We start from the raw sequence: 14,883 nt of genomic DNA, 5'->3' as shown, positions 1-14,883 counted from the left end.
GCAGGCCTATTCCGTCCAGATTCCGGAAATCTTCCAAACGGGATTTCTGGAAATCTTGAATGTTTTGGGAAAGTTACCAGAATTTTGTAACCCTAGTCAATGGATTTACAACTGGTTAAACAACTGGTTACAACTGGTTACAAATGATTTGACACCAATGAGAGGGAAGACACAAGGGTAAAGAGAGGGATGGGAGCGATTGAGAGAGAAAGGAACAAGAGAGATGTTTTGAAAATAGATCACGTGTAAAAACACAACATGAGAGGGAGACCAGCTCGTGGTGACCAAGAGATAGAGACAGGGAGGAGCCTTCATCATCATCACCATCATCATCACCATCATCATCATCATCATCACCATCATCACCATCATCATCATCACCATCATCATCATCATCATCATCATCACCACCATCATCACCACCACCATCATCATCATCATCATCATCACCATCATCATCATCAAAATATCATCATCATCATCTTCGTCACCATAGCCTGTACCATTTTAATATATTACCATCATAATGGTCTTTATCACTGATTATGATAATTAATATCATGACTGCAACAATTGTCTTCTTCTTCCTCCTCCTCCTCTTCCTCCTCCTCCAGATCACCACCGCCCTAGTCACAGGCTCGTCACCCGTTGCATCTGTCCGTCATCCTCCTCGGGGGCGGGCTCGGTGTATACCAACTCCCCATTAGCCGTGAGGGGCGGGGGCTGGTAGAAAGTCTGCATGTGATTGGGCCTGGGGCCCAGAGGTGGTCGTCCCAGGCTGTAGGGGAGTTCCAGAGGGGGTCGGTGGGGTCGAGGGGTGGGGCTAACCTCTGGTTGACCTTCGGGGCTGCTGTCAGGATAGGACGACAGGAGTAAGGGCGGAGACTCACGGGTGTAGACGTCGGGGGGCGAGTCAGGTGTGTAGAATCGCGGCGGAGGGGGTGAGTTTCGGGCGTAGAGCTGGGGGGAGTTGCTTCGAGTGTAGACGTTCGGGGGTGAATTTCGGGTGTAAACATTTGGGGGGGGGTCGTTTCGGGTGTATATACTTGTGGGTGTATTTCGGGTGTAAATATTTGGAGGTGAATTTCGGGTGTAGGTATCAGGAGGTGAGTTTGTAGTGTAGACATTTGGGGGTGAATTTGGGGTGTATATATCTGGGGGTGAGTTTTGGCCGTGGGTGAAGACGGGGGAGGGGTTAGAATCCCGGGTGTAGATGGGGGAGGAGTCAGGGTCAGGGTCAGGGGTCGTGGGGTCATAGCTGTCAGGGTCGTCCGGGTCGCTAAGGTAACGGACGGACTGAGCGCTCCCTTCCTCCATCCCTCTCTCCTTCTCTCTGTTCCACCCCTCCATCCCTCCATCTCTCTGGTCATAGAGAAGACAATCCTTTTTCCCTCTCTCCAACCCTCTCTCCATTCCTCTATCCATCCCTCTCTCCTTCCACCCCTCCATCCCTCCATCTCTCTGATCAAAGAGAAGGGATTCCTCTTTCCCTCTCTCCACCCCTCTGTCCTTCCAACCCTCCACCCCTCTCTCCTTCCAACCCTCCACCCCTCTCTCCTTCCAACCCTCCACCCCTCTTTCCTTCCAACCCTCCACCCCTCTTTCCTTCCAACCCTCCACCCCTCTCTCCTTCCAACCCTCCACCCCTCTCTCCTTCTCAGCCTCCACCCCTCTCTCCATCCCTCTCTCCTTCCAACCCTCCACCTCTCTCTCCTTCCAACCCTCCACCCCTCTCTCCTGCCAACCCTCCACCCCTCTCTCCATCCCTCTCTCCTTCCACCCTTCCATCCCTCCATCCCTGGGGTCATAGAGAAGGGGTTCCTCCAGGGCTTTATACAGAGGTTCTGTCTCCAGTGGTGGAGGGGGAGGGGGAGGAGGAAGCGGTCTATCCCGGTAACGGTCCCTCTCCCGCTCCGAACCCCCTGCGCCACCCGGCTCAACAACCCCGTTGCGGTGACGCGACAGCGTTCCCCCTCCACCCTGCTGCTGTTGCCGTGACAACGTGGCACCGTGCTGCGGCCGGGTCAGCGTGGAATGTGGCCGTGTGGTCTGCGTCTGCAGCGACGCCTCTTGGGGGTGCGTCTGCCTGTCCTGGAGGAGGAGTCTACGGGAGAGGGTCCCGCCCCCCAGCTGCAGCTGGCTCCTGTTGACCTCCTCCTGCCGTGTGTGTGTGTGCGTCGGCTCTTGCTCATGTGTGTGTGTCGACACCCGAGCTACAGTCCAGCTGTCGTGGGCTGAGGGCTGTGGGCGTGTCAGTCTGTCCAGGGGGCGTGCCAGGCTCCCGTAGTGCTCCGAGGCTGCAGACGGCCTCAAGTTGCTCTGAACCAGCTCCGAGATGATCATGTTCTCCAGGACCGCCGCGTCTGATAGGTTCCTCCGCATTCCGCCTCCGTGAGACTCCACCCCAAGCCCCACCCCCACGGCGGCGTGGGGGGTGAGGAGGGCGGGGGAGCCGTCCTCCCCCTCTCCTCCTCCCTCCCTGAGGAGGTCTGTGCTGCCCCCCACCCCGGACCGGGGCCCCCCACCACCCCCACCCAGACCCTGGAGGGTGAAGCTGTTGGTGCTGTAGCCGCCGTTCAGACAAACACTGTCCATCTCCTGGCTCTTAGACAGGACAGCACCTTCTGGTGGCCGGGAGGGGAAGTGGAGAGGGGGGAGACATGACAGAGAGAGAAGTACACAGTTAGACAACTGCCCTCTGGTGGGGATGTACACTTATTGATTATTAACAGTCCATATATTTAGCCTGATCATATTTCTTTGCCAACTGATACAACCAACAGAGTATATGATATTATATCTGACCAGCATGCAACACAAATACAACAGACAGACCGATACAACAGGAGGAAAAGGAGGAGGGCGTACTCTGTATGTCTCTGAAGGTCCCTGTAGGCCAGGACAGGGCAGCACAGGTCACCAGAAGTCAGGACAGGAGAGGAAAGGAAAGGGGGAAGAAACAGAAAAAAGGAAATACAGACAGTCAGAAACAGACAGTCAGAAACAGACAGACAGACAGACAGACAGACAGACAGACAGACAGACAGACAGACAGACAGACAGACAGACAGACAGACAGACAGAGAGAGAGAGAGAGAGAGAGAGAGAGAGAGAGAGAGAGAGAGAAGAGAGAGAGAGAGAGACAGACAGACAGACAGACAGACAGACAGACAGACAGACAGACAGACAGACAGACAGACAGACAGACAGACAGACAGACAGACAGACAGACAGACAGACAGACAGACAGACAGACAGACAGACAGACAGACAGACAGACAGACAGACAGACAGACAGACAGACAGACAGACAGACAGACAGACAGACAGACAGACAGACAGACAGACAGACAGACAGACAGACAGACAGACAGACAGACAGACAGACAGACAGACAGACAGACAGACAGACAGACAGACAGACAGACAGACAGACAGACAGACAGACAGACAGACAGACAGACAGACAGACAGACAGACAGACAGACAGACAGACAGACAGACAGACAGACAGACAGACAGACAGACAGACAGACAGACAGACAGACAGACAGACAGACAGACAGACAGACAGACAGACAGACAGACAGACAGACAGACAGACAGACAGACAGACAGACAGACAGACAGACAGACAGACAGACAGACAGACAGACAGACAGACAGACAGACAGACAGACAGACAGACAGACAGACAGACAGACAGACAGACAGACAGACAGACAGACAGACAGACAGACAGACAGACAGACAGACAGACAGACAGACAGACAGACAGACAGACAGACAGACAGACAGACAGACAGACAGACAGACAGACAGACAGACAGACAGACAGACAGACAGACAGACAGACAGACAGACAGACAGACAGACAGACAGACAGACAGACAGACAGACAGACAGACAGACAGACAGACAGACAGACAGACAGACAGACAGACAGACAGACAGACAGACAGACAGACAGACAGACAGACAGACAGACAGACAGACAGACAGACAGACAGACAGACAGACAGACAGACAGACAGACAGACAGACAGACAGACAGACAGACAGACAGACAGACAGACAGACAGACAGACAGACAGACAGACAGACAGACAGACAGACAGACAGACAGACAGACAGACAGACAGACAGACAGACAGACAGACAGACAGATAGATAGATAGATAGATAGATAGATAGATAGATAGATAGATAGATAGATAGATAGATAGATAGATAGATAGATGTACCAGTAGAGGTGAAGAGGCCAGGGGAGGGCTGGCTGTAGCCCTGAGCCAGTAGGCTGTCATAAGGAGAGACTCTAGGGTGAGTCTGTAACACTGGGTTAGTCAGGAAATGGTTACCCAGACCAGCTAGAGAGGGAGAGAGAGGAGGGGGAGAGGGGGAGAGAGAGGGGGAGAGAGGGGGGGGGGGAGAGGAGAGTTAAGGAAAGAAGATAAAGAAAAGACGCTGAATGAGGAGAAATGGAGGAAAAAGGATGAGAGGACTAGAGGAGAGGGGGATGAGAAGAGGAGAGGACTGGAGGTGAGGGGGATGAGAAGAGGAGAGGACTGGAGGAGAGGGGGATGAGAAGAGGAGAGGACTGGAGGAGAGGGGGATGAGAAGGGGAGAGGACTGGAGGAGAGGGGGATGAGAAGAGGAGAGGACTAGAGGAGAGGGGGATGAGAAGAGGAGAGGACTGGAGGAGAGGGGGATGAGAAGAGGAGAGGACTAGAGGAGAGGGGGATGAGAAGAGGAGAGGACTAGAGGAGAGGGGGATGAGAAGAGGAGAGGACTAGAGGAGAGGACTGGAGGGGATGGTGAAGAAAAGGATGAGAGGACTAGAGGAGAGGGGGATGAGAAGAGGAGAGGACTGGAGGAGAGGGGGATGAGAAGAGGAGAGGACTAGAGGAGAGGGGGATGAGAAGAGGAGACGACTAGAGGAGAGGGGGATGAGAAGAGGAGAGGACTGGAGGTGAGGGGGATGAGAAGAGGAGAGGACTGGAGGAGAGGGGGATGAGAAGAGGAGAGGACTGGAGGAGAGGGGGATGAGAAGAGGAGAGGACTGGAGGAGAGGGGGATGAGAAGAGGAGAGGACTAGAGGAGAGGGGGATGAGAAGAGGAGAGGACTGGAGGAGAGGGGGATGAGAAGAGGAGAGGACTAGAGGAGAGGGGGATGATAAGAGGAGAGGACTAGATGAGAGGGGGATGAGAAGAGGAGAGGACTAGAGGAGAGGACTGGAGGGGATGGTGAAGAAAAGGATGAGAGGACTAGAGGAGAGGGGGATGAGAAGAGGAGAGGACTGGAGGAGAGGGGGATGAGAAGAGGAGAGGACTAGAGGAGAGGGGGATGAGAAAAGGAGAGGACTGGAGGAGAGGACTGGAGGAGATGGAGAAGAAAAGGATGAGAGGACTAGAGGAGAGGGGGATGAGAAGAGGAGAGGACTGGAGGAGAGGGGGATGAGAAGAGGAGAGGACTGGAGGAGAGGGGGATGAGAAGAGGAGAGGACTGGAGGAGAGGGGGATCAGAAGAGGAGAGGACTAGAGGAGAGGACTGAGAGGGGGATGAGAAGAGGAGAGGAATGGAGGAGAGGGGGATGAGAAGAGGAGAGGACTAGAGGAGAGGGGGATGAGAAGAGGAGAGGACTGGAGGAGATGACTGGAGGAGATGGAGAATAAAATGATGAGAGGACTAGAGGAGAGGGGGATGAGAAGAGGAGAGGACTGGAGGAGAGGGGGATGAGAAGAGGAGAGGACTGGAGGAGAGGGGGATGAGAAGAGGAGAGGACTAGAGGAGAGGGGGATGAGAAGAGGAGAGGACTGGAGGAGAGGGGGATGAGAAGAGGAGAGGACTGGAGGAGAGGACTGGAGGAGATGGAGAAAACAAGGATGAGAGGACTAGAGGAGAGGGGGATGAGAAGAGGAGAGGACTGGAGGAGAGGGGGATGAGAAGAGGAGAGGACTGGAGGAGAGGGGGATGAGAAGAGGATAGGACTAGAGGAGAGGGGGATGAGAAGAGGAGAGGACTAGAGGAGAGGGGGATGAGAAGAGGAGAGGACTAGAGGAGAGGATTGAGGAGATGGAGAAGAAAAGGATGAGAGGACTAGAGGAGAGGGGGATGAGAAGAGGAGAGGACTGGAGGAGAGGGGGATGAGAAGAGGAGAGGACTAGAGGAGAGGGGGATGAGAAGAGGAGAGGAGAGAGGAAGGAGAGAGGGGTAGAGGGTTGGAAGGAGAGAGGGGTGGAGGGTTGGAAGGAAAGAGGGGTGGAGGGTTGGAAGGAGAGAGGGGTGGAGAGAGGGAAAGAGGAATCCCTTCTCTTTGATCAGAGAGATGGAGGGATGGAGGGGTGGAAGGAGAGAGGGATGAGAAGAGGAGAGGACTGGAGGAGAGGGGGATGAGAAGAGGAGAGGACTGGAGGAGAGGGGGATGAGAAGAGGAGAGGACTGGAGGAGAGGGGGATGAGAAGAGGAGAGGACTGGAGGAGAGGGGGATGAGAAGAGGAGAGGACTGGAGGAGATGGGGATGAGAAGAGGAGAGGACTGACCTCTGTTGAGTGTAGGTGTGTTGTTGACATCAGCAGCTATGAAGGAAGACTCAGTCTGTCTACGGACCGTATCGTTCCACATCCTCCTAATGCGACTCTGCAACACACACACACACACAAGACACTAATAGCTTTCATCAGGGAATCACTGTGTGTTTGTGTACCTTTCTGTTAGCGGGAGTTCTGCGTGCTGTGGTGTGTGTGTGTCTTGTGTGTGTGTGTGTGTGTGTGTGTGTGTGTGTGTGTGTGTGTGTGTGTGTGTACCTGTCTGTTAGCAGTAGCCCTGCGTGCCTGGTTGGTACTGCAGTAGCGGTTGCTGGCCCGTAGGGCGGCGCCCTTCACAGAGCCAGGTGAAAGTAGCGGTTGCTGGCCCGTAGGGCGGCGCCCTTCACAGAGCCAGGTGAACTGGTGGAGGAGGAACAGCCACAGCACTGGGAGTGACGCACACACTTACCATAGTCCTTATGACCCTGGAGAAACATGAATACACCATATATATTGAAACACATATCAAATATATAGTGAATATGGAATATAATACAATACATGATCAGACCCACCTCTTCCTAGTGAGTACAGTATGGAGACCCCAACCCCACCTACCTTCCTAGTGAGTACAGTATGGAGACCCCAACCCCACCTACCTTCCTAGTGAGTACAGTATGGAGACCCCAACCCCACCTACCTTCCTAGTGAGTACAGTATGGAGACCCCAACCCCACCTACCTTCCTAGTGAGTACAGTATGGAGACCCTAACCCCACCTCTTCCTAGTGAGTACAGTATGGAGACCCCAACCCCACCTACCTTCCTAGTGAGTACAGTATGGAGACCCCAACCCCACCTACCTTCCTAGTGAGTACAGTATGGAGACCCCAACCCCACCTACCTTCCTAGTGAGTACAGTATGGAGACCCCAACCCCACCTACCTTCCTAGTGAGTAAAGTATGGAGACCCCAACCCCACCTACCTTCCTAGTGAGTACAGTATGGAGACCCCAACCCCACCTACCTTCCTAGTGAGTACAGTATGGAGACCCCAACCCCAGCTACCTTCCTAGTGAGTACAGTATGGAGACCCTAACCCCACCTACCTTCCTAGTGAGTACAGTATGGAGACCCCAACCCCACCTACCTTCCTAGTGAGTACAGTATGGAGACCCCAACCCCACCTACCTTCCTAGTGAGTACAGTATGGAGACCCCAACCCCAGCTACCTTCCTAGTGAGTACAGTATGGAGACCCCAACCCCACCTACCTTCCTAGTGAGTACAGTATGGAGACCCCAACCCCACCTACCTTCCTAGTGAGTACAGTATGGAGACCCCAACCCCACCTACCTTCCTAGTGAGTACAGTATGGAGACCCCAACCCCACCTACCTTCCTAGTGAGTGTACAGTACAGTATGGTGATGAGCAGAGCCTGGGCCGTGTTGAGGGAGGAGAAGAGGTAGGAGAGGAGGAGAGAGGGAGATGAGAGGAAGACCAGCCCCAGAGACCAGGTCACCACCAGGAGGAAGAGGAGGGTGAGAGAACCCACAGTCCACGCTCTGTAGAGGGGGAGGAAGAGAGGAGAGGGAGTTGGGGGAGAGGTTTATGGGGCAGGGAGGAGAGAGAGAGAGAGAGGGAGAGGGGGGAGAGGTTTAGGGCAGGGAGGAGAGAGAGAGGGAGGAGAGGGAGAGGGGGGAGAGGTTTAGGGCAGGGAGGAGAGAGAGAGGGAGGAGAGAAGAGAGGGAGGTGGGGGTTGGGGAGGAAGCAGAAGGAGAGAAGGAGAAGACGTTATGTCATGTTATTTTGACCTCACTTTTCACATAAGCCTCACATCTTCCCATTTTCCACTATTTGAGTCCTCCGTTACTTCTTCCTGTTTCTACCCCTTCCCATGAGCTTCTCTGTCCCTCCCTGCCCAAAACAAACAACCAATCATGCCAGTCACATTTGTGCCAGGGGGCGAGGCTCACCTGAGGTTGTCGTGGCGACTGGAGTCGGGTTTGAGGGCGGAGGAGCTGTGCACCATCTTGTGAAGAGTCATCACCAATACAACCAGGTTCAGCTGGGGGTCACAGGGTCAGAGGTCAGGTACCAGAGGTGAGAGGTCAAACGTGTGTGTGTGTGCTTGTGTGTGAGAGTGTGTGTGTGTTTGTTTGTCTCACCAGTATAACAACAGATACAGGACCCAGGAAACTCCAGATAAAGTAGTTGTCCATCCGCAGCCAACACCTACACACACACACACACACACACACACACACACACACACACACACACACACACACACACACACACACACACACACACACATGCACACACACACACACGCACGCACATGCACACACACACATATGATACAGCACAGCTATGTAAGTTGTGACATACACACACAGTACAGCAGAGATTTAAAATCAATACTCACACACACTCTCTGCAACTTACACGTTCTGGGTGCCGTAGCCTCTGTAGTCGATGGCGGCGGACACGGACACAACCACCCCGGGCAGGAAGTAGCCGCAGAGATAGAAGTACTTCCTCCTAGAGGTCCGTCCTTCAAATACCTCCCCCTGCAGCAAGTAGAGTTCCACCGCCTCCAGGCATAACCAACAGAACACAGAGAGCAGGGAGAAATGGAGCAAACCGGCAAAGATCGGGCACGCTACCTAGAGAGGGGAGGAGAGAGGGAGGAGAGGGGGAGAGGAGGGGAGAGGGAGGATAGGAGAGGAGGAGAGGAGAGGAGGAGAGAGGGAATTCAATTGAATTCAAAATGCTTTATTGGCATGACAAAAATACATTCATATTGCTAAAGTAACAATACCTTAGAACAAACATTGAGGAACATGTTAACTAACTGCACCAAGAAGAAGTAAAAGGTTTGTACTGAATCTTGTCCACTCATAAGCGGTTACAAATCTCTTTACAATGTTTGTGTGTGTGTGTGTGTGTGTGTATGTATGTGTGTATGTGTGTGTGTTTGTACATGTGTGTGTGTTTGAATGTGTGTGTGTGTGTGTTTGAATGTGTGTGTGTTTGTATGTGTGTGTGTGTGTGTGTGTGTGTGTGGGTGTGTGTGTGTGTGAATGTGTGTGTGTGTGTGTGATTTTACTCACGCTGTACTGCGTCTTATCCACCCCGATGAGGAAGATCAGTTCGGTGATGAAGAGGTTTCCCCACAGATTCCTGTGTATGGTGCTGTGGTCCGACTGTGGCGCCCCCTGGCAGCACAGTAAGGTACTGCAGGCTGCAAGGCACACCAGGGCTACGGCTATACTTACCCAGGACACTATGTAGACCAGTACCTCCTCTATACCATCTACAGACTGGAGGGAGAGGAGGGAGGGGAAGAGGGGGGGGGGGGGGGGGGTGAAAGGGATAGAGAGTTTTTAACATGCATCCATCAAAGTGTAGTATTAAAATGAGTGAGTGTGTGTGTACAGTATGTATGTGTGTGTGTATGTATGTATGTGTGGGTGTGTGTGTATGTATGTGTGTATGTTTGTATGTATGTATGTATGTATGTATGTGTGTATGTGTGTATGTATGTATGTGTGTATGTGTGTATGTGTGTATGTGTGTATGTGTGTATGTATATTATGAGTGTGTGCGTGTGTTAGTGTTGCCTACAGCAGGTTGGTGGTAGGTCATCAGGACAGCATATGTTGACAGGTGGTTACAGGCGCAGGTGGTGTGTGTGTTGTTGGTGTGTATCAGTCTACATCCCTGGGACGACCAACGACCCACCAATGACCCCGAGGCTGACCCCCCCGACACCGTGGAGTTCCAGAATGAACAGTTGGGGCTGAAGTGGTTCTCCACCTGAGGACAAATAAACAAACAGGCTTGAACACACACACACACACACTCCCCCACCCCACACACACACTCCCCCCCCCACACAAACACACACACAACCCCCACCACACACACACACACACACACACACAACCCCCCCACCCACAAGTACCTGTAGGTGTCGCAGTGTGAAGACGACTGGTTCAGAGAGGAAAACTCGGTTGGAACCTTTGTTGACAGAAGCCGAGATCACGTGAGAATTCACCACCAAGCTTCGCCCAGCCCCACTCGGAAGCCCCGCCTCCAACCTCAACAAGGAGTTGTTAGTGGTCAGGAAGGATCCAAGGTTCTTATACAGAGACAGAACTATCTTCACCTGGCCTAGAGATGGAGGGGGGGTGGGAGAGAGTGGGGGGGGGGGGGAGATGGAGAGAGGAGGGGGGGAGAGATGGAGAGAGGAGTGGGGGAGAGATGGAGAGAGGAGGGGGGGAGAGATGGAGAGAGGAGTGGGGGAGAGATGGAGAGAGGAGGGGAGGGGAGAGGAGAGATGGAAAGAGGAGGGGAGGGGAGAGATGGAAAGAGGAGGGGAGGGGAGAGATGGAAAGAGGAGGGGAGGGGAGAGATGGAAAGAGGAGGGGAGGGGAGAGATGGAAAGAGGAGGGGGGGAGGGAGAGAGATGGAGAGAGGAGTGGGGGAGAGATGGAGAGAGGGGGGAGAGAGAAGCAACCAAATCTGTCCCATTTCTCCCATGAGGTAAAAAAAAAAGACTATCCGACATGTGTGTGTGTGTATGTGTGTGTACGTGTGTGTGTGTGCTTGTGTGTACGTGTGTGTGTGTGTACGTGTGTGTACGTGTGTGTGTGTGCGTGTGTGTGTGTGTACGTGTGTGCGTGCGTGTGTGTGTGTGTGTGACTGACCGTTGCTGCTGTATTGCTGTAGAGCAGCAGTTGATAGCTGTAGTACACTGTCACTGTCATAGGAGTGAGGGAACACCAGGTCCTGTAGGTCTGCCTCTGTGTTCAACACATACACCTCCAGATCTACACCAACACATGCATTGGGATGCAACACGTTCGGAAGCAAGGTGAGAGAAACAGAGAGGAACGTCTTTACATTTCAGATTGAACAGATTGCTAAAACACACACACACACACACACACACACACACACACACACACACACACACACATACACCAAACTTACCGACATTGGGGGCCCTGTCGCTGAACCGCCCCTCGTAGATGTTGTTAGCCAATAGGAAGGCTCCTTTCTCCATGGCGTCCAATAGCAGCGAGGCAGAGCGTGATTGGTCAGTGGTCTTCATATCAGCCCAGGAGACTAACGCATCAGGACCCAACAGGTTATCAACTACCTGAACCACGGCCTGTTAGAGAGACACACAAATATATATATAATACTTCACATATATAGAAATATCTATCTACATATATATTACATATATACTACACGTACACTACCGGTCAAAAGTTTTAGAACACCTACTCATTCAAGGGTTTTTCTTTATTTTTTACTATTTTCTACATTGTAGAATAATAGTGAAGACATCAAAACTATGAAATAACACATATGGAATCATGTAGTAACGAAAAAAGTGTTAAGCAAATACAAATATATTTTATATTTTATATTCTTCAAATAGCCACCCTTTGCTTAGATGACAGCTTTGCACACTCTTGGCATTCTCTCAACCAGCTTCATGAGGTAGTCACCTGGAATGCATTTAAATTAACAGGTTGCCTTCTTAAAAGTTAATTTGTGGAAATTATTTCCTTCTTAATGCGTTTGAGCCAATCAGTTGTGTTGTGACAAGGCAGTCCTTCATTACTTTAAGACATGAAGATCAGTCAGTATGGAACATTTCAAGAACTTTGAAAGTATCTTCAAGTGCAGTCGCAAAAACCATCAAGCGCTATGATGAAACTGGCTCTCATGAGGACCGCCACAGGAATGGATGACCCAGAGTTACCTCTGCTGCAGAGGATAAGTTAATTAGAGTTACCAGCCTCAGAAATTGCAGCTCAAATAAATGCTTCACATAGTTCAAGTAACAGACACATCTCAACATCAAATGTTCAGAGGAGACTGTGTGAATCAGGCCTTCATGGTCGAATTGCTGCAAAGAAACCACTACTAAAGGACACCAAGAAGTGTCCATTGCTCGTATTTCTTGGCCCAAGCAAGTCTCTTCTTCTTCTTGGTGTCCTTTAGTAGTGGTTTCTTTGCAGCAATTCGACCATGAAGGCCTGATTCACACAGTCTCCTCTGAACATTTGATGTTGAGATGTGTCTGTTACTTGAACTCTGTGAAGCATTTATTTGAGCTGTCTGGGATTTATTTAGAATTCAAGGCACACTTAACCAGCATGGCTACCACAGCATCCTCCAGGCTGTCAGGCTGTGTAAGGGCTATTTTACCCAGAAGGAGAGTGATGGAGTGCTGCATCAGATGACCTGGCCTCCACAACCCCCAACCTCAACCCAATTGAGATGGTTTGGGATGAGTTGGACAGAAGAGGGAAGGAAAAGCAGCCAACAAGTGCTCAGCATATGTGGGAACTCCTTCAAGACTGTTGGAAAAGGATTCCAGGTGAAGCTGGTTGAGAGAATGCCAAGAGTGTGCAACGCTGTCATTAAGGCAAAGGTTGGCTTTTGAAGAATCTCAAATAAAAAAAAATATTTTGATTTGTTTAACACTTTTTTGGTTACTACATGAGTACATATTTGTTATTTCATAGTTTTGATATCTTCACTATTATTCCAGAATGTGAAAAAATTTAAAAATAAAGAAAAACCCTTGAATGAGTAGGTGTGTTCAAACTTTTGACTGGTACTGTATATACATAACTACAACATATTATGTACATATAAAGCCTCATGAACCAATCACCTGTCCGGAACAGAGAGACACACAAATATATATCACACACGCACATATACTAAATATACTCTACTAAATACACTATACTAAATATACTATACTAAATATACTATACTAAATATATTATATTATACTTAATATACAATACTAAATATGCTATACTAAATATACTATACTAAATATGCTATCCTAAATATACTATACTCAATATACTATACTAAATATACTACACTAATAATGCTATACTAAATGTACTGTACTAAATATACTATACTAAATATGCTATACTAAATATACTATACTAAATATACTGTACTAAATACACTATACTAAATATACTATACTAAATAGACTATACTAAATATCCTCTACTAAATATACTATACAAAATATATTATACTAAATATACTACACTAAATATCCTATAGTAAATCTACTGTATTAAATCTGTAGTTTATGTAGAGGGTTGTGGTTTACCTGGACATAAGCTCTACAGGTGCGTTCCCTCTTCTGCAGCTGAAGTAGACAGAAACACACATTACTACAACTGTGTATGTGTGTCTCTGTGTCTGCATGTCTGTGTATGTGTGTCTCTGTGTCTGCATGTCTGTGTATGTGTGTCTCTGTGTCTGCATGTCTGTGTATGTGTGTCTCTGTGTCTGCATGTCTGTGTATGTGTGTGTTTCTGTGTCTGCATGTCTGTGTATGTGTGTGTCTCTGTGTCTGCATGTCTGTGTATGTGTGTGTCTCTGTGTCTGCATGTATGTGTATGTGTGTCTCTGTGTCTGCATGTCTGTGTATGTGTGTGTGTCTCTGTGTCTGCATGTCTGTGTATGTGTGTGTCTCTGTGTCTGCATGTCTGTGTATGTGTGTGTGTTTCTGTGTCTGCATGTCTGTGTATGTGTGTGTCTCTGTGTCTGCATGTCTGTGTATGTGTGTGTGTGTCTCTGTGTCTGCATGTCTGTGTATGTGTATGTGTGTTTCTGTGTCTGCATGTCTGTGTATGTGTGTCTCTGTGTCTGCATGTCTGTGTATGTGTGTCTCTGTGTCTGCATGTCTGTGTATGTGTGTGTTTCTGTGTCTGTATGTCTGTGTATGTGTGTGTCTCTGTGTCTGCATGTCTGTGTATGTGTGTGTTTCTGTGTCTGCATGTCTGTGTATGTGTGTGTCTCTGTGTCTGCATGTATGTGTATGTGTGTCTCTGTGTCTGCATGTCTGTGTATGTGTGTGTGTCTCTGTGTCTGCATGTCTGTGTATGTGTGTGTCTCTGTGTCTGCATGTCTGTGTATGTGTGTGTGTTTCTATGTCTGCATGTCTGTGTGTGTGTGTGTCTCTGTGTCTGCATGTCTGTGTATGTGTGTGTTTCTGTGTCTGCATGTCTGTGTATGTGTGTGTCTCTGTCTCTGCATGTCTGTGTATGTGTGTGTCTCTGTGTCTGCATGTCTGTGTATGTGTGTGTTTCTGTGTCTGCATGTCTGTGTATGTGTGTGTGTCTCTGTGTCTGCATGTCTGTGTATGTGTGTGTCTCTGTGTCTGCATGTCTGTGTATGTGTGTGTTTCTGTGTCTGCATGTCTGTGTATGTGTGTCTCTGTGTCTGCATGTCTGTGTATGTGTGTCTCTGTGTCTGCATGTCTGTGTATGTGTGTGTTTCTGTGTCTGTA

At 50.0% G+C, this 14,883-nt stretch overlaps 1 protein-coding gene across 1 annotated transcript; it reads right to left on the bottom strand.

Moving 5' to 3' along the window:
• Window positions 1-630: 630 nt before the first annotated feature.
• LOC311117068 (adhesion G protein-coupled receptor L1-like) lies at window positions 631-13,737 on the bottom strand (the record flags this gene model as incomplete). Its single annotated transcript, XM_084192059.1, has 16 exons — window positions 631-973; window positions 1,781-2,624; window positions 4,245-4,367; window positions 6,541-6,637; window positions 6,805-6,841; window positions 6,883-7,010; window positions 7,921-8,089; window positions 8,501-8,592; window positions 8,693-8,759; window positions 8,973-9,193; window positions 9,641-9,850; window positions 10,155-10,346; window positions 10,495-10,703; window positions 11,240-11,362; window positions 11,526-11,706; window positions 13,699-13,737. Coding segments are annotated over 16 exons (3,075 nt in total), but the record flags the coding sequence as incomplete, so codon positions are not given.
• Between the last annotated feature and the right edge of the window lie 1,146 nt (window positions 13,738-14,883).

Source organism: Coregonus lavaretus (assembly GCF_964263955.1).
Source record: "Coregonus lavaretus genome assembly, contig: HAP1_SCAFFOLD_7795, whole genome shotgun sequence".
NCBI classification, from domain to species: Eukaryota; Metazoa; Chordata; class Actinopteri; order Salmoniformes; family Salmonidae; genus Coregonus; species Coregonus lavaretus.
The sequence above is the reverse complement of the archived record's forward strand: the minus strand, read 5'-3'. Positions and strand labels throughout refer to the sequence as shown.